This window comes from Anastrepha obliqua, chromosome 5 (genome assembly GCF_027943255.1).
Source record: "Anastrepha obliqua isolate idAnaObli1 chromosome 5, idAnaObli1_1.0, whole genome shotgun sequence".
Classification (NCBI taxonomy): Eukaryota; Metazoa; Arthropoda; class Insecta; order Diptera; family Tephritidae; genus Anastrepha; species Anastrepha obliqua.
The window spans coordinates 7,959,513-7,980,551 of NC_072896.1; the positions used below are offsets into that span (position 1 = coordinate 7,959,513).

The 21,039-nt window shown below is 36.3% G+C and overlaps 1 protein-coding gene across 2 annotated transcripts in view; it reads right to left on the reverse strand.

The window, feature by feature from the left end:
• The window catches only part of LOC129247634 (protein sickie), a 153,689-nt gene that overhangs the window by 57,698 nt on the left and 74,952 nt on the right, over positions 1-21,039 (reverse strand). For both annotated transcript variants that reach the window (XM_054886836.1, XM_054886837.1), the window contains exon 2: positions 17,748-19,695. In XM_054886836.1, the coding sequence (XP_054742811.1) occupies positions 17,748-19,478 (1,731 nt within the window). In that variant the 5' untranslated portion in view covers positions 19,479-19,695. The remainder of the gene's footprint in view (positions 1-17,747; positions 19,696-21,039) is intronic.

Below are 21,039 nucleotides of genomic sequence, written 5' to 3' on the forward strand. Positions count from 1 at the left end.
GCAAAAAACCAATTGATGCGCTAGAAATTACTTGAGAAACGTTGATTCAACAAAAATCACTGGAATTAATAAAAGTGTAATTAAAATAACTCATTTTTAAATGCTCCCCACGTACTTTGAAACAACCAGCAAACACAAGAGGAGACTTTTAAAAAGTGCGCGCAATGCATTCCCAATAATTATTGTGCAATAAAAATCAGCAACTACATTAAACACGAAAAAGTTGACAACAAAAATTCCAATCACCAATATATACCATGCAAAATTATGAATGCGCATAAATTAAGCGCAAAACATTTAATTGTTGCAGTACAGACACAAAAAAGTAGCATGAAATAAATTTATCTAAAGTAAATGATAAATAATAATGCAGTAAATAATGCGTGCTATAGTGAATAAGAGACAAACGACAACGCATTGTAATCCATACCCATACATCCATTCATACCTATGTTGACAAGCAAGATGAGCGCATGCGCAAACGTTATCACACACACACACGTACGCTTAAGCACACAACCAGCAGCAAGTGCGTGGCTAACGACAGCTGAAGATTTCATGAGTAAATTATGGTCTTTAATTATCATACGTTGCAAATTTACTTAATGAATTTCCATGGTGATTGTTAATTAAAGTAAAAAATAATAATAACAAAAAACCACTGCCCGCAAAGGGTGGAATGTCAGCTGTAAATGTTGATAAATGGAGCTGCATAAACACTTTAATTCGTACGCCAATGCAATAAGCTGTGATGAGGCTTCATTACACAGCAGCCGGAGCAGCAGCTAGCACTTGAAAAAATGTAAAGTGGCTGCAATGGTTGATAGCTGCGAAACAGCTGCGTGCCTTAAGTCAATAAACAATTTTTTTTGTAATTTTTTCCAATACTTTTTACTTCCACTTCAACTTACAGGCAGCAATAGTTGGTGCTGCAGGTGTTAATTTTCATGGAAAATGTCGTGCAAAAATATACTTTTCCGCGCACGCTCATCAGCGCGCTGCTGTGTTGAACGCACACATATGCGCACACTTTTCGAACGCACTGTGTCGGCAATAAATCAAAAGATTGCTAACTCTTCAAAAACTTTTTAACAACGCTTGACTTGATTAAATTCAACGCGTCCCGTTCAGTCTAAATTTTCTTCTCCTTTTTTGTTTTTGTTTTCTAGTTTTTTTTTTTTTTTTTGCTTTTTTTCTGCTTTTTTGATCATCTCTTTAACTTTTCGTTTGCCACTTTTTATTGCAATTATTATTGCGACATTGCATTGTGATGCACTACTAGCAATCAAAACTACCAACACCAATATTTGTGTTGGCAATGGCAACAACAACGTCATGACCAACGTTGGTGTTGGTGTTGCCGAGTTGCTTCATTACTTGACACAATGAGTGAGTGACAGCTGCTGGTCGCAGAAGTAACTTTGATGTTGTTGCCGTCTCAGCAATAGAGCATTACTATGCTGCAGCAGAGACAGCTGTTTGTAACTTGCCGCAGCTACTGTTTTTCGTAATGACTATTAGTTGGGTTAACGGCTGTTTGATTACTTTTGACGATAAGGATAAAACTAACGAGTCACTTGAGGCCATTTTTAATGCGGAATGTAAGGGAAAAGAGTAAGAAGTAAAAAGTAAAAAGGCTGAAATCTAATGAAAATTAAGGTGAAAAGTAAAGAAATTAAATGAGGATATATTTCAGTGGCGTTTGTCAGATTTTTATTGCTAACGTGTAAGTGGCGCGGGAAAATAATGAAGGAAAAATAAAATTTGTCGTTTTAATTGTAGAAGCCAAAAAGGTATATGATAATTTTCTTCTCTTAAACGGGCATTACTTGCATTTTTAAAGCTACTCGAATATGCATGACAAACATTTTGGTACAACTACCAAGTAAAAAATTCTGACCATTGTCCGCTAGACACCATAGGCAACCGTATTTCATAAAAGAACTTTTTTATTGTAATAGAATTGACGCTTGTGATTATTACTGAAACGTAGCGAGGTGCACTCATTTTTTAATTGCAAGCAAACTCGCATGAAAAATGGTTCAGGTTCGGCTCAAAATGAACGCCAATCCCAATTTCAAGGGCCAAGAAAGATTTACTGTTTCTGGTGGGAATGACGGAGAATCATCCACCATAAACTGCTTCCACCGAACCGAACAGCCAATTCGTACCTTTACTATCCACAACTGGCCGAATACACATGAAAATATTTTTTTCTATTTTTATATTTTGTCTTCAATTAAAATTTCAGCGCAGTTTCGGTTGCAATCATAGCAGCGCGTTATATTTCAAAGTGTTGAATATTTATTTATTTTTCATTCACTTTTTTATAGAAATAAGTTCATACTAACTTAAAATCAGATAACTCAAAAAGGTTCAAACTTTGTACAAAATGACAAAAAATTCAACAAATTCGCATCAAAATTATAAATTTTTTTTCAGAATTTTTCTAAAAAATCTGTGTAGGTAGTTTTGTAGCCATGGAATTTCGATATGCTATTCTGCTTCTTTACTTACAAATTCCTAATGCGAAATGTAAGTGATCACAGCAAAAAATTGTTGATTAATTTTAATATAAAAATTATTAATAATTCTTTCTTCTTTTTTACCTTCAACAAACATATAAAATATTAGATATAATAAAGGGTGGTTAAGTTTCAAGGGCCGGTATTAATTTTGAATAAAATACAATTTTTTAGGAAATTATTGTCATTTCTCTTTATTATGATAATATTGGTGTGGCTCGATTACGTATGAAAGAAAATATCGGCCAAATGGTCGCCGCGGCCTCAGCGACACACCTCCATCCGATGATCCAAATTTTCGATGACGCTGAGGCATAATTGAGGTTCTATGCCGTTAATGTGCCGAATTATCTCATCCTTTAGCTCTTGAATTGTTGCTGGCTTATCGACGTACACCTTTTCTTTCTAATAACCTCAAAGAAAGAAGTCCAACGGTGTCGTTGACGTTTAGGTGTGGTTCATATTCAATATCGCCCCTTGAATTTTACCACCCTTTATTACGGTAATTGTCTCTGCTTTGTACTGCTTCAACAAACTGCCCAATAGTCCTTAATCCTGTTCACTCTCTCTTGTTACGTAGCCAAGGCATTTGCTTCATTCCAATTCATCCTTTACCTTCGATTTTACCTTTCTTCATCTTTTAAAATCAGTTGCCACAACTCTCGGTTTTGCGGCGCTTTATCGTTAGTAAAAGCTGTATATCCTCTATAAGTTTCGTTAAGACTTCTTTGTTTCTAACTTTGTCTGTCCCTAATATTTTCATCACCCGCCGATTGCACTACATTTCAAACGCCTCGAATTTATTCATATCCGTAACCTTTAGTGTCTATGCCTTCACACCGTACAACAAAGCAAGCTAAACGTAACATTGAGGGTACCGAAGACGTAATTTTATGTTGAAGCTTTTATTGGAGATAATTTTTCTGCAATTGAAAAAAGCTTCCCTCGCTGTTTCAATCCGACAGAAAATTTCTCTGCCATTTGACCATGTTTTGCTAAGCCGATAATCTATGGATCGAAGACTATTGTAAAAGTTTAAACTGGCTAAAATTTCGCGTAGATATTTTTTTGATATTTTATATTTATTTTATATATTTTTGAAATTTTTTTTGTTTCGGATTTTCTTCCATATAAAATATAATTCGAGCATTCAATATATGGAAGACAACATCAACAGAAAAATCTATCAAAAAATTATCAAAAATCTGCCTAGTTGATAAGCTGAGTATAAAATACTCTGATCAAAATTGCATGTCCATATATACATATATGCATAACTATGAGCTGCTCAAAAACAAGTTAAATCGACTTAGTTACCTTCTACCTGGCATGGGTCAAATTGATAGTCTTAGTATGATACTCGTATGTGGATAATTTTCATAGCGATAGAATCCGTTTGAATAGAAATTGAAGAAAACTAATAATTTTTTTCCAGGAAATATAAGATTTTATTGCTTTAAAAGTAAAAACTACTAGAGTCTAATTGTCTACTTAAAAAAATAGTAAACAAAATATATAAAAAAATTCCTACAGTTTCGAATGATAGCAAAAAATCGGTAAACAATATTTTCGTAATTTTGTATATGTATGTGCGTACATACTATATAAGAACACATGCACAAAAACCAATAAAGGAGCGCTGCGTACAATTTATTCATCAAATTGATTGATTTTTTGACATATCAATTGACACATTAAGAATGCGTAACCGAAACATTGGCTTTTTGTATGCTCAATCAGCCTGAGATTGTGAAATGAATGGCGCTGTGCGATGGCAATTATTTGGTTGTTGGCTGAAAATTAGTAGCAAATAGCTGACAGCTGATATAAATAGCTGATGACGATGCACAAAAATGCGCAAAAAGGGGGTATATTTATTTTCCGGGAAGCATATGCTTGAAGATTCTACAACAAATATTCTGTGTAGCAGCCAAAAAAAGGAAAAAAACCGGTATAGCGATTATGGAAGAGCAAGAATTTATCCCACATTTTCGGTTTTTACAGTCTATTGAAGTTTTCCTAATTTGGTTTCAAGTTGATCTAAAGTACTTGAAACTTATATGAAACCCCATTTACCAATTGCCTGTAAAAGTTTGTAAGAAAATTTAATGGCTCACATTTGTGTATAACTTTTTAATCCAAACTTTCTCACCCGTACGGGTCATTTTGTGAAAATGTATAGAGCGCCAGTGTGGCCCATACGTACATACAGCAAGGAGGCGTGGAAACTTAAGGCAGCAGACACCGCGCAAATACTGAGACTTGAAAGAAAGACACTACGAAAAATATATAGTCCCTGGCGACTGGATGACGAAACATATCGAATCAGAGATGATGACGAGCTCGATGCATTGATACAGCATGAAAATGCGATACGTTTAATCAAAAGTCAAAGATCAAGGGTGTTGAGGCATACGTACAGATTACGCAAAAAGAGAGCTGCCAGTTTAGCGTTCCATAGACTATCCATTGGATACAAAGGACGAGGGGGGCCAAGTAAACAGCTGACTTGCGGAAATTGCGAGTCACAAACTGGAAAGACGAAGAAGGAGATCGATCGAAGTGGTGAGCTGTAGTTGCAGAAGCAATGTTCCGCACAAGATTGTAATGCTAGTGATGATGATGCTAGGTCATTTTGACCCTTATTTTTATAAATCTGAAAAATATTAAGTCTTTGGGGTCGATGGAAGGCTGAAATGCTCCGGAAAATTTCAGTAGAGGTCTGCTCAGATGAAAACAAAGTGCGACACTGTTGCACCAGAAGCCCATAATAAATCCATCTATGGTGAGTACCCATCTTCTGCAATCATTTTTTTGTTTTTGTTCTGTCAAGTTCTCAAGTGATTGATGTACGACGCCAATTGCAAAAAGTATAAATCTTCCGATAGGGTGATTAATTTTGCGCCACCTTGTACATACATATGTAAATCAGTAAAAATGTACTTTCCAACACCACATTTTACTTCTTCTTGATTGGCGCGATAAGCATTTACGCCATTTTGACTTAAACTTAGCGCGTCAGTTGGTGTATCCAAGTAAAGCCAAGTCCTTCTCCACCTGATTTTTCCAAAGCAGAGAAGGACTTCCTGTACCTCTGCTACCATAAGCTGGTACCGCATAAAATATTATACTTTCAGCGCCAGAGCGTTTGTATCCATTCGGACGACACAATTCAGCCTACGAAGCTGCTGGTACAAATTTTCAATCTTTCCAACACCACATCGCCCTTATATTTTATAGAGTGGAAGAAATTCTGTAAGTGACTGGTATTTCCCCTTTTATTTTGAGTCCTTTACCAGTGTTAGAAATCTTTCAATTAAATGTTTGTTTTAAATTATACTTTTTCTTCTTATATTTTTTCTGTCCCATTTTGTCGCACAGTGTAATTAATGCGCTCAAAATAGCAAAAAATCACCTTCGCATTCTACAACGAAATGTACTTAATGTGCAACACTTTTTTTTGCATTTGTGACCACAAACTGAAGCTGATTTCACATCACCGCCTGACAGGGTTCAGCTTGTTTTGCTTGCGCGCAGCTTGGCAACCTTATTAAATCAAGAAACTGCTGCATTGACACGCATTTTCCAAACACACTTTATGCCATATACTTGTACACCCTCCATCTCCATCTCATCCCTCAGCCGCTTCGGTAAACTTGACACAAAACTTGCTTTGTTGCTCATTCTTGTCGGCAGCCGCGCTTTTTGATTTGTTTTTTTTTTCTCATTATAGGCTTATTGCCATCAATATTTATGTTTAGGTTTAACTATAAATCTATATACTACCTATACATACATACATACATTTTAGTGTGTGCGAGTATGCCTGGCATGTGTCGCAATCTATTGCCATGCACGTCTGCTACTTTCCAGTATTTTATGTGTGTGTTTGTATGTATGTTCGTACATATATTTGTTAGCATGCCTCGATTTAGATTTCCTGATTATCCGCCAAATGTGGTGATTTGTAACGTTATTTGCGCTGCTTGTTGGTGTTAATTCTACTACGGGCGCAGTTTCTCGCGAATTCCTCTCCAACGCGCCCTCAATCGGGGAAATGCTGGTTGCAGTAGTTGGCGTGGTTGAACATAGACAATGTATTCCTTTTAACAACTATTTACTACTGTAAAAATTTCTATCTGCGTTGACATTTGCCTTTTTCTAGAAAACTCACGGAGTTGTGCTGCTGCGTCGGTGGCTAACTGATGCTCTGATGATTTCTTTATAAAGCCTTGCAACAAATATGTACAGACTTGCAATGTAGGCTGCGGTTTCTGCAGACTTTTGTGGTGTTGGAGAAAAGTTTTCACGAACTGCATGCAAACATAAATTTCTGCAATGCTTACATATGGTAAAAATAGCTATACATAGGGTAATGGGGTGGGGCGATGCAAGATTCTATGTTTACCTACGAAAGTTTGAAATGTTGAATGTTCTATGCCTGTTGAATTTTTAACTTTCTTTTAATGCCGATTTTCAAAATGTTTCTAAATGCCTCTAATATTTCAAAAATGACTATTTTAAGGCTTCGGAAAAATCATTGGGTGTAGTAAATTTTTTGAACAATGCATAGAAATCAGACCGATTTAAATTTAAAAATTTAATCAAAACCTACTCTATCATTAAAGTAATACGATTGCGCTTTATATCAAGATGTGCAACACTTTTGAAGCTCAAGGAATATGTTTGTTAAAACGATTAAATGTGTATCTGATCACTTCATTTATTATTATTATTGATATGTTCAAAAAATTTAAACATATTAGGAACTTAGTCTAGTCACAAATGATTTCAAACTATTTCTATCGCGCGCAAAATCTCTTAGTTTGAATGATTTGCTCGTCGCTTTGTTGTTTGTCCTTCGTCATGTTGTTTTCGGTCGATCGATATTTCTTCTTCATTACGTGTTCCCTTCCAAGGTGGCATGTGCTATTTCACTTACAGCTCTGCGATCCAGCCACCATATTTTTTCAATTTATCTGAGGCATCCATTTTTTAAAAAAGGTTTGTAACGTTTGTGTGATAGAAACCGTCTCAAACCAATATTCTAAGTTAAAGAGCAGCACTGTTTTGACGCGAGCCTTAAACATTTTTAATTTTGTATTTAGGAGCAAGCCTCAAGTACTCGATAAATATTCCCTGTCGCATAATCGTTATATAGAGTTTAGGCTTACCACCGCGACAACCTCAACCCCAGTAGGCTGGAATCCCCGAAACGCGGATTTGACACGATATGAGCATCTCACTAAAGAGCAAACTCCTAACGTTTCCAAATTCCGAACAATAACTGCGATTGAAGAAGCCACAAACTCATTGGGGTGAACTTTAGACCACAGGACAGATATCCATGGTATTATTTACGTAAGTCTATGCCTTCTTGAACGTGGCATACTGGCTAATTGAGAAAAAGTGGCGGGGTAGCAGTATTGGAATTTGTAGTGACAGCCAAGCTGCACTGGAAGCCCTTGCTAACCCACGCTGCTTAGTCGGTGAATGTAAGACAAAACTGAACAGTATTGCAAAACACAACAAAGTTAGTCTTATTTGGGTGCCTGGACATTGTGGTATTACAGGGAACGAGTTAGCTGATAAATTGGCAAATGAAGGCTCTGAAAATATGCCACTAGACCATGAACCCTTTCTAGGTGTCAATTCTGCATCGACTCAACTATGGAATGACGAGTGCACGAGGTCTACCCATAGAAAACGATAGTCTGAGTTGGGCTCCTGCAGAGTAGCCAAGTAGTTTGTGAAAGAACCAAACAGGAAACTAACGACCTTTCTCCTAAAACTCAGCAGAAAGGACCTGAGTAAAGGTGGGTGTAATCACAGGGCACAACGCCTGTGGTCAGCATATAGATGTCATGGGGTTCGTCGACAGCCCGATATGCCTATCCTGTCTTGAGGATGACGACATTGCAGAGCATTTTCTCTGTAGCTGTCCGGCGTTTCCCAGAATCAGACTGAGGATATTGGGTTGCGATATATTGAGTATGGATAAAGTTCATACTCTTCCTCTTCCAGATCTCAAAAGATTCTTCAATGAATCGAAGAGATTTGTGGAAGAGTGACCTCAAACTAATTTTTCCGTCTTATTGCCCACATTTTATCTTTCCTATCTCTCTATTCTTTCTATTGAAATCTATCCGGGTGTAGTACAATAGGCTCCTGACTGAGTGCTTGGACTTGTTCAACTCCCCACAAATCTATCTAATCTTCAAGCTCTGCAGATCTTACTTAAATTTTGAAATTTTGATTTTTGCGAATTTTTTTCTATCGCCGTCTTGTGCATTTCTCCATTTAACGCCTATTAAACACTTTTTTATATGGAAGAAAACACTCAACACCGGTAGCAAAAAAAAAGTATGTCAAAAAACAGCGCGATTTTTTAACCACTTCAAACTTGAACTTTATTAAACCAGAATTCAGTGATTCATAAAACTGTACACCTGAAATTTTTCTAAAAATTCTGAGTAAAAAGTTTGAAAATTTGAGCAAATTTTGCTGAATAATTCAAAGAATAATTTAAACTACAAAAGAAATAACTAAATAGTATAAACTCTCAAAATGAAGTGTGCACTTTCCTTTCGCGCTGACTGTGTGTATGTATGTATATAAGTATAATTGGTGCTTATCTGCTCTTTGAACGAGCTCCTCCCCCTATTTCTAGTGTGTCTCTTGAGTTTTTTTTCACATATAAAGGGACCTACAGTTTAATGCCGCCTCTGAACGGCAAATAGTTTTTTATAAGGAATTTTATCATGGCAGAAATACACGCGGAAGTATGCCATTGCCTGTAGAGTGGCGACCGCTATTAGGAAAAAAATGTCTATTAGTTGGTGTTTCGTAGTCGAGTTTCGAACCCGTACACTTCCTAATGGTAGACACCCACCAACTAATTCGGCTATGGCGGCCACAGTTGTAATGTCATTTCTAATTGGACTCGAACTTCACAACAAAAAAAAAAAAAAAAAATCGGGATTAACTATTTATACATTTATTAAGAAAACTTACTTAATTTTCTACACACGTAACTATTTATGTACATATGTACATATATTCCTTTTCTGCTCAAAACGGTCGTTAATTGTTTCTAAAATCAAGTCTTACCTTTCAAATCAATTTTCCCATGAAAAGTTTCTAAAACGCGAGAAAACATTAATACATGAATATGACAAAATACCTTAAAAGGCCAACATGCACAATTTTTTCATCAGTCTGACAAAAATAGTCAGATGTACACACACACTCACAAAAATGCCAATTCATGGCTGCATGCGTGTGCGTGCCTGCATGAAAAGTAAGTGTGAGCCGAAAAGGTCTACCGGGCTCCATGTAACGCAAAACCAAAAACGCTACGAATGCATTAGACGCTCTAAAAACGGCCGAATTTGGATTTTCCTGAGCCGCTGTTGTTGACATTGTGTCAGCCTGGAACTTTTCACTACGGCCGCGTAATCATTGTTTAGGTGACTTTATTTGCGCAACGCGTTGACTTTGATTAGACGCATTTGGTATGTGGCGGCTAGACAGACAGTAGCGCCATTTGTATGATGGGTAAAGTTCACAGTTGTTGCAAAAAGTTGCTAATTACGCTTTGGAAAAATACACACACACACACACACACATATGATAGTTTATGCGAGGGGAGATGGGGGGATGTAGAAAGTTTTTGTAATGTTACCTGAATTAAAAGGAACAACTGTTTTATTTTATACTGGCACTGGATTTTAGTGAGTTCGCACAAATTCGAAATTCGTAGAAAGGCCTCACTGAGTTCTTTTGTGGCGCCATTTCGCAGATTTTTCATAGAATTTGTTACGACGTGCTTCGGTTGTCGGAGAAAAGTTGCAAAATAAAATTTAGTGGGAATAGCGGATTTTTTTTGAAGTACATATATTTATGAAAGCACGGTTAATTAATAAAATGCTAGTATGCAATTAAATAAAATTTTGTTTTTTTTTTTGTTTTTTGTTTTCGCTTTTTGTTTAAGAAATTTCCTTGACGACGATTTCGGTACATTTGAATTATCCTTATTTTGCACCTCAACCACAACCAAAAATGCTGATTTATTCTATCGACGATTTTTAAATTTATTAATTTTTAATTTAAAACGTGAAAAATTATATATTTTAATAGCTAAGAATTTTCCTTGTCAACTATTTTTAAAGGATTAAAGGCTTCTTCACCACTTTTGAAGCAGAAGAAGTGTTTCCGCCACATTTGAAGTACTCTTAAGTTTTGCTCCCTTCTTCACTCAAAAATATTATTAAATAAAATAAAATATTATTATATAAAATATAAAATAGTCCATTTTATTCACAAAAAAAAAAAATAAAATAAAATAAATGTAAAAAGAAATACTCTGGAATGATTTTTTTAAACTAAGATTTGTTTTACAGCGGGAGGAAAAACATCAACATTTAATAATTGAGTTTGGCAGCACTTTTTTCGAGTTCTCATAGATTCACTGACAGCAAATTTTTTGTAGTCTTAGCGGAGAGTTAAACTGGTAAGTTTGCTATAGCCAACTCAGTGATCAGCTATAGCTTAAGTTTGATTTTGATTGTAATGAAAGAATTTAAAACTCCGGTATGAACAAAGGGGGCAGTGTGTATATAGCTATCCAAGAAATTTTTATATTATTGAGAATACTGTTGGAATGATAACACAGTGCAACACATAAAATGTGCACTCCATTTTGACTTCAGTTTCTGAAAGTACTTATCGAAACTAGCAAAATCTCATTTGGGTTTTTCTAGATTAGCTCGGATTCTAATTTTATTGCGTCATGAATATTTCCTCTGAAACTTGATTTTGAGCAGTCTTTCTTTTAAAGAAAACGTAATTCTTCTCACAGTTCTTGGTAAAATATACACTTTATATAAGTCAATCGATTCGTTTCTATTCAAGGAATTTAATTTTTTGACTTACTAATTAAAATTTCTTTTAGAATAAATAAATAATTTATAGAAAACTTATTTTTAAGACAAAAATTATTTTTGCGACAAAAATCTGCTCACAATTTGTTGATTTAGTATTTCTTAAAATTCCTGTTTTCGTTTCTAGATTTTTTTGAGGGCAATAACTCTGACAAAATTTCATTGAAATCGTTTTCTAAATATTTGGTTTAGTAAAAAGTGTCACACACAAACACACACAAAAATTTGCTTAAAACTTCGTACACTTCATTTTTAGATAAGAAGGATTTGATTCAAACTATTTTTGGAAAATCAAAAATTGACACCATCACAATGTTTTCTCTTTGAGGAGGCAAAGTGTCGAACAAGTTGTTTGCTGAAGCTGTATCTAATGCTTTAAAATTGAACAAATATCGAGAAATTAACAATTTTCGAACCTTTTGTCATTAATGTTTCCCGTGCTTTTGTTACCAAGCAGTTGAGTTCGTTATTATAAGTAGTTGCTACATAAAGTACAGTACGTACAGTGTTCATCACGTACGAAAAGAGCTTTTCGGAACGGTTTGTTTACTGCTCTAGTGAAAAGAGAGAAAAAATTTGCAACTCATCGACTAAGATATTTTTTTCGTCTTTTTTTTTAACATCTTTTTTCTGTACTTAGTGCACTTGTATTAGTACTTAGTATTATTAAGAAATTCTATTGTGAAAATGGAAAATAACAAGTGCCCGAAAATAAATGAATTCTGTTATGTGTGTGGTCATATAGTGCCTAAAATTGAAGGAAAAGAACGAAAAAATTTGTTTTCTCAAGAATTTAAATTGGCCTATACGAAATATTTCGATGAATTTGATACAAGTGGTGAAGATTTTACGCCAAATACAGTATGTAATGTTTGCTATAGCAATCTTTAACATTGGTTACATGGACGAAGAGCAAAGTTGCAGTTTTCCAAGCCCGTAATCTGGGTAAAAGACTCAAACGGGCATGAAGAATCCAGATGCTATGCGTGTATCAATTTCTCTGCTGGGAATAATAAAAAAAAGTTAAGAAACAAAAAATATATTGCTGCTCTCACTGCTTCCCTTCCAGTGTCACTGTCTGCTGATTTCGAACCCCCTAAAGCTCCAAGTCTGGATACTTTGTCTGCTTGGATGACAACAAACAGTTTAACAAATGCATCAAATTTTCAAGACCCCGATTGGTTACCAAATTTAGATATACTATTGCCACCACTCCATATAAAATTGGGAATTGCTAAGAAATTCATCGAAGACAATTTCCGAAAAGCTTGGAACGCACTGAAAGCTGTAATCGAGGAAGTTTTAGGAAAAAATCGTGTACAGCAAGACAAGGCACAGGAATTGGTGAAAACAATGCTCCATTATTTTCGTGAAATCAAAGCATCCATGACATTGAAATTAAAACAGTTGCCTACTGAATCAGACGAACAAGGAGAACGTTTTCATCAAGTTACCATGCCAATGGAAAAACGCTACAAAGGAAAAAGACTGGATGCATTACTTGCTGAAGTGTGTTGGTGGAGTCATAAGGTATCTCAATATGAAGATAAAGGTACCGAAGACACTAGATTTGAAGGACATGATGAAAGAAATATGCCCTTAAATGTTTTATCAACTTTAGATGAAGAAGCAGATTCAGACCATCAATGTGAACGACCAGTGAAAAAATCGAGAAGGTCCACTTCGCTTTCAATGGACGCTAACTAACATTGTGTTTTTCACAAAGTAACATCTTAAATTTTAAATATAAAATAGTAGTAAAATAAATGGAAACTTTTTATTATAAGATGAAATAATAAACCTTAAAATTAAAGAGTAAATATTTGTTGATGATTAAAGAGCGTTGAGTAGTATATTAATAGTAATAGTAATAGTAAAACCGAATGAAAAATTTGATAACATCTATCGTCAAAAATGTTTAATTTGACTAAATTCCTTAAATATTGTTTTTAATTCGAAATTCTTTAAAAGTATTCACACTAAAATAGTAGTCTGGATACACATTAACACTGTTTAAATACACTAATTTTTGTTGATACAAATCATTTTTACAATATTTAAAAGAAAAAAGAAAATTTTGATTGCTTAGACTATTATATAGACATTAACTTCTCTCTACTTTTTCATTTTTAAGGCATTTGATGTAGTTTTTTTAACAGATTTTTTTGTAGTCTCTACCTACATTTATGTTGAACAAAGGAAAATAAAATTGCAATCGGTTTAAGCGATATAGAAGTGAGAAAAATTACATTTTCATTGAAGAAAGTGCTCAAAATAAAGTTTTAGATAAAATATATTCAAAACACTATAAAATTGGAATCCGAGCTAATACAAAAAAACCCAAGCGCAATTTTGTTAGTTGTGACAAGTACTCTCAGAAACTGAAGTCAAAACGGAGTGCACATTCGATGACTTCAAAAATGTTGTACAGTGTAATATACTATAATATCATGGAAAAAAGAGGTGCAAGTTTCTTTTCTATCAGCAATCAGTAAATTAAAAGCTCGTCTGAACTTACAAATTAGATTTGGTGTTTATGGACCCACAACTTTCTTTCCATCAATAATAAGAGTAGTGTCTTTCTTTTTGATTAACTCACCTACATGTAAGTAGTAAGTACAGCGGGTATACCTTAGCTAGTTCAAAAGGCTTGAGCACAGTTAGAGTGGTGTTAAAACACATTCTAATTTTGAAAAGTCGGTAGAGACCCCCATAGAAATTAAATTTTACGAGGGTTATTTGAAATGTCCGTGCAAAGTTAGAGGGATGACACTACTGACGCATATCGAGGCTATCTTTATTTAGTAGCATCTCTTGGAAGAACAAATACCCAGTTTCAACCAGATCGGAGAATATCTTTGTGCTTGGCATTCGTTTAAATCGAGGAAGTCGAGTCACACCTCAGCAGTCGCGGTCGCAAAATTAATGGAAATAGGATTTCTATTCGTTTCACAGTGAACCTATTCTCTAGACTTGGCTATTATTCGGAAGGGATCAACAAACTAGAACAGCGCTGGACAAAGTATACAAGCCTAAAAGGAGACTATGTCGAAAAGTATTAATAGGAACTTTTACGGTTTCTTATCACCCCCTATGCACACCCTACTGCAAAATTATCAACACACTACATTTTTTGTTGTAATATATTTCACACAAAAAATATAGCTCGTACTACTTTTTTTTTAATTTTTCAAAATTTCATCAAAACTTTCAACTTTTTTTTACCGAAATCTTTAGAAATCTTCTGGGTATGCAGTTTTCCTCGAAAAGGCATACTAAAGTATTTATATGTCCGAAGTGTTTTTGTATGGAAGAAAAAGTCTAGTCACGTAAAAAAAATTGTCAATGTTAACAGTATTTTGTAGACATTTGAAACTTGCAGTTTGTGATACTAAAATTCAATAAGCTATAAAACTGCATACACAGAAAAACTCTGGTTAAAATGTTAACGCTTCGTTGGACACCTTTAAAGCCAGCGACTGGACACTCAGCTCTGGCCTTTTTTCGTTCTGTTCCAGGATCCTTTTTAAAAGGTTATGTCCATAAATCGTTAGAAAATTAAATTTTAGGGAGCTAAAAAAACTCAAGTCGTTAGCTAACATATAATAGAAATATGTGAAATTCAGGTCGAAAAAATCTGGTCAGTCCCGGATGCCCAACGGAAATTTTGAAAAATTGTGTACAAAGTTTGAAACTTTGCGTTATTATTTTTTGCGTTACGAACTATATTTTTATGAAAAAAATAGCTATGTGTTTCTAACTTGCCAAAGGGTTGCATATGAGTAGAAATCTTAAGGACGCGAATTAATAGTGACTAGGGCAACAATAGTTGTGTTACTGTTGTTACTAAAGCAGCATTCTCAAAAAATTTTGTGTGAAAGGGGAAAATACATAACTTTTGGTCCTTAATAGTTAACTTTAGAATGAGACTCCGGTGAAGGTTCTCATTCCTCTGACAATCTCAAATAGTCTAGCAGTTCAGTTACCACCTCCACATGAGTCACTGGACAAAAGTAAAGCTTTTGTTTATTTAGAGTAGTGATCGTAAATCTTATTACGAGTCATATTACAAGTCTTTTGCATTACTAACACATACTTTTCATCCGTTCGCCTCTTACGCACAACTGTCATTTTAATTATGCGCTTTGCTTTAACTATGCAAGTATTCCTTTCAGATTCGTTCATTCAAGTCATGTTTGCGCGCTTTCCCCTGCAGCTACTTAATCTTTCACTGCACTTGCATTTAGTTAATGCGCGAAGCGGTTATTTGTGCGGATGATGTGTGAACGTGTGCAACATGTTGAACAAAGTGGTAGGTAGGTTGGTAAGTACGCTCAAGTTTTATTAAATCAATCAAGCCAGATATGGTAGGCAGGGGCTGCGGCCGTCTTGTTGCTGAGGCTACAGCTACTCCAACTTAAAACGCTAAATAACGGCAAATGACAGTTGACTACGGCGGTGGTGAAGTTCACAAGGAAATGTGAAGCCGCAGTGAGCAGACATTCTGGAGAAATTTGTAATGAAACCTTAGAATTAGATTTCATATAGAATATACATAGCGGTTAGGACGGAAAGGTACTACATTCGCATGACGGTTAGTAGGAACATAGCAGTTGCATGTGGGAATAATAAAATAATGAGGTCATACGTGGATGAATATGGTGAATATCCATGGTATATCCAGACAAATTTTGGAGAGGATTCTTCTAAATTGTATTAAGTGAATAAATAAGTTTTCACCGCTTGACAAAGGATGGTTCCACTTGAAAGCTTCGCAAAAAATGTCAAATGTAAAGTAAAATATTCTTGCGCAAAAGCTTGGACGATGGCAACCCGGATGGCGTCTCGTGGAGTGTTTGAGAGAAAGATTCTATGGAAGAGTTTTAGACCTTTGTATCGATGGAACAATGACCTGTATGAGCTTTACGCCGACATAGACATAGCGTAGCGAATAAAGATCCAGCGGCTACGTTGGCTGGGTGATGTCGTCCGAATGGATACAAAAGCTACGGCTCTGAAAGTATTTAATGCGGTACCACCTGGTGGTAGCAGAGGAAGAGGACGGCCTCCTCTGTGTGAGAAAGATCAGGTGGAGACGGACTTGGCTTCACTTGTGTAGCACGAAAAAGAAACGACTGACGCACTTTGTTAAACTCGGTCAAAATAGCGCAAACGGTTATCGGGTGAATCAAGAAAAATAAAGTAAAATATTGATTGTTTGGGTATTTGCGAACTACACAAACTTCAGTATCAATGACAGCATTAGTTTTTTTGTATGTAAAAGTGGCAAGCCTTGTGCTGAATAGGTGTTTTTTGCGAGAACTGTTGATTTACTTCTTTAATTGCGAAAAAACGTATTTTCCTACTTATGAGTTCCAACCTAGTACAACAAGAAAAATGCTCTCACTACTACTCCAGGCACGACAAAATTATTCTTTTACATGACAAGACGCGCTCGCCTGCTTTTTGCGGTGTCCGTTGAAATCTATTTGGAAACACCGAATTGGAAAGTTCCACGATACCCGCCGTGTATTCACCAGACATTGGCCCCTTCCGATTATCACCTATTCCACTCGATGGTACATAGCAACCTGCCCTGAGCGGCACTTCACATTATACTAAAAAATTATATTGATTTGTGGATCGACTCAAAAAATCAGGAATTCGTCCGAATGTGATGGGAAAAATGAGAAAATGTGGCTAATAATGGATAATTTTTTATTATTATAATTGGCGCGTACATTTCTATTCAATGTTTGGCCGAGCTCCTCCTCCTATTTACGGCGTGCATCGTGGTGTTGTTCCACAAATGGAGGGACCTAAAGATGTAAGCCGATCCTGAACGGCAAGTGATTTTTATGAAAAGCCTTTTCATGGCTCCCTGCGTTTTTTTTTCTGTTTGATCGACTTTAAAAACGACTACGGGGAACCACTTTGGCGTTTAACAGCCGAAAGAAAGTTATGAAAAGATCGAAGACGGCTCTTTACATTCTGATTTCATATACCTAATATTTTCTTAGAATACAGACCTATTACCAATGAAGATCCGGAATAACCGTAATCATTTCCTGCTGATATTTGTGCTTTCATAAATCTGAAATAACTACCCGACTAAGAGCAAGTAAACAATGAACTGAAATGTTTAATGGATTAGACTCCATTGGCAGGTTAAAAAAAATGTTCGATGCGAAGAGGGGTACAAGTAGTCCATCAAAATATTGTAAAAATTAAAGTAATTTGTAGTAAAATGGTAATAAACAAAGAAATATAAATGATTAACCTTATTGTCTGTGCTGCGACTCATGCTGAGCGTATTGCTGCCGTTCGTCAAACCACTCCCAGTAATCGGTGGGCAAGACTGCCGCTTCAAATCCCGCTTTATAGCCAACTCGTACCAAGGAATCACTGGTTTACTGCGCAGCGTCGTTTGGCAGCCGATTTTAAAGTCCAATGGATCAATGTACTCTGGCGCCAGTCGATTTAGGTCTGCTACTGCATCATCTGCAGATGCATAGATATTCCCAGCTGATTTATTCGTATGCAGCATAGAATGATGTTGACGTCCTGCATACGCTGAGTAGTAAACGCCACCCATCATGTTCAACATGGAACCCATAGGCGAGGAATCGTAGGAGCGATACAATCCAGTGCCCATACTTTGAACGCGCATATGGCCCAGTGTATGGTAACGACGATCGACGGCATTCTGCAGCACGGGCATGGCATTGGGCACTGCTGGCATATCATCCTGATCAATCGTGTTCAGGGAATGACTAGTGTGTGAACGTTCGAGTATTTCGGCGCTAGTGCTGCGTTGCGGCGTCGAGAGCGCTGGCAGTTGTGGTTGATACGTGGCGCTATTTATGGGCGAGCGTAATGGCGATTTCGTCGGACTCTGGCATGGACTAGTCGGGCGTGAGAGTGAAGTTGGCGTTGGTGGTACTGTTGGCGTGTACATGGCATAAATCTTTGGTTTGGCATAAAGGCTTTCGCGCCGCACGGGTGTAGGCGGCGCGTTGGGCGAGAGTGGTGGACGACCAGCGTAAGTCGGACTCTCGCTTTCACTGCGATGATAGGAGTTTGTCATCAAGGTGGACGGACGTGAACTCTCAATGAGCGACTTGGTACGGCTATAGTGCGAACTAGTGTTGGAGGTGTTGCTGCGTGTTGATGAACGGCGTAGCTTTGAGGGCGAAAAGTCACCAGAAATGCGACCACTATGCACAGTGATGTCTTGTATTTCGAAAGAGTTCTTCGTGGATATAGGCGAGTAGCAGCGTTCTGAATCACCATAAGAGTGACGTGTACTTGTGCTATCTAAGCGTCTTTTGGGACTTTCAGGTGCGGTATACAAGAAGATGTTCTCATCTTCGACCGCAGTGTAGTCAGGCGTTTTCGGTGTGGCGCTGCTCTGTAGTGAATCCAATGAGAAACGGGAGTTCTTTTTCATGTTATGATATTCGACTGCAATGCTGCCAGAGCCAGTTGAGTCAATCGCACTATCACGACAGCCACCACCATTACTGCCGCCACCACCAGATGAGGAAGACGCATTTGAGAGTGGACGAAAGCCAGCGGACCGTGCATGTGTGCTGGCGTAGAGTGGTTCCATATCACCAATTTTTGGTGCTTTCACGGCTTTCGCCACAGGCCGACTTGCATATATTTCCTCTGCAACACTCGGTGTGGTTGCGCTTAGCGTGCCGCTGGTAGTGCTATTGGCTCTACCCAAACGTTGAGCATTCTGACAAATTCCGCTGTTGCCCGAGCAGCAAGAACACTGGCTGTAATCGCTTTTCAGTGAAAGTGTACGACGCCGTTCCACCAAGGTTGGGCGTCGCATATCAGTGGCACTATTGCTGGCATTCGTGTTAGTGCCATTGAGTTCTGCTTCCAATTCGGCGGCGCGTATGGAACGAGAACGATAGAGACCACGCGAACGTATGGTCGCATAGCCATCGTAAAGCGGTGTAGTTGCTGGAGAAAGGGGAGGTCGAGTTGTGGCGGACATGCCGCCACTAACAATTTTGCACTTTTTTGAATCGATCAAATGCGTCACGTCGCCGCCACAATTGACGCAATTGTCGTTGTTGTCGTCGTCGAAGTCGCCGTAGTATTCGTAATTACCACTGTCACATTTTCTTTCTTTTGACCTTTTTGTCGATTTAAGTTTTTCAATTTTCTTTTGCAGCTTCAGTTTTACGGCTTTAAATGATGATTAATTGCAACTGTATTTCAATGTTCATAGAAAAAAAGAAGAAATAATGACTTTTTATCACTGTAGCGCGTTTATTTGGTAGGAGGCGACCAACGCTCTGCAATGAGCAACGAATGAAGTTTAAGTGATGCTGGTGGTCCAGTTTAAGTGACTGGTGTAGAGTTCATTATGATGCGCTTAGTTTGATTATTTGATTTTTGTTTTTTAGTAAATATGCACATCAATCATTTTGTAATATCATTCATTTTTTTATATATGTAAATAGTGTTGGTAAATTGTGAAGTATTGACTTAATTGGTTCAAGTGGGAGAGGGAGCGAGAGAGGGTATTCATTGCGCTTGATGAGTTGTGGCCAGTAATTAAAGAGTATACATGATTTTGTATAATTTAGTCTAAAAACAATATGTAAAACAATTATTTTTGGATTGTGTTATGTTTTTAAAAATATACTACAACCAACCAGCTGGTAAACGCGGCTTTGCTTGTACACTCCTACATTCAACAGCATTGAAGGAAAAGAAAGTGAAAGCAACCAATTTCTGTTTTTAGCAGTTTTTTTTTTACTTTGTATTACGAAGTAATTTCTATACTTTCTAATTTAAAAAAAGTGGCAACGCCATTCAAAAAAATAATATTTTATTAAAATGTTCTCAAACACATCCAAATAAATAATTCATCTGTACTATTATTTGAAATTTTCGCGTGAATAGTTAGGTGGCAACGCCACACAGAAAAAATTTAATTAGAACTTAATGTTCTATGTACATATGCGTATGCATTTAAAGGTTTTGCAATTAATATATTGGAATCAATGTTTTAATATCCCAAAAATTAGGTGGCAACGCGATACGGGGAAAAAACTTAGTTAAAAGTTTAATAATTCTTTTGAACACAGTTCGTTTGATATTCATAAAATAACCTCTAATAGACATTTTTTTTATTAGCTTTTAGTTAATTTTTTTAAATAGATGGTAACTTGTTTTAAAAATATTATTCTATTGTAATATTGTACTATGCACATATATTTTTTACAAATAAAATTAAGTATGTCACAAGTTCCTAGTTTTGTAACAAAAACCATGTGGCAACACCGGTTAAATATATTTTTTATTAAGTTTTATTTTAGCACCTTTCATTTGATACCTTATTATTCAAGTGAAATTTGTGATTAGTTGCTATTTTTGCATTAAAATTCAGGTGGCAACGCTATGAAAAAATTTTTTTTTTTCGAAAATACACTTTTCTTAAAAATATTTGTTTTGATATTCATCTATTTTTGAAAAAATTATCAATTTTTAAATGCAAATAGGTGGCAATACTCATTTAAAATGAGCGTTACACCCAAACCATCAAC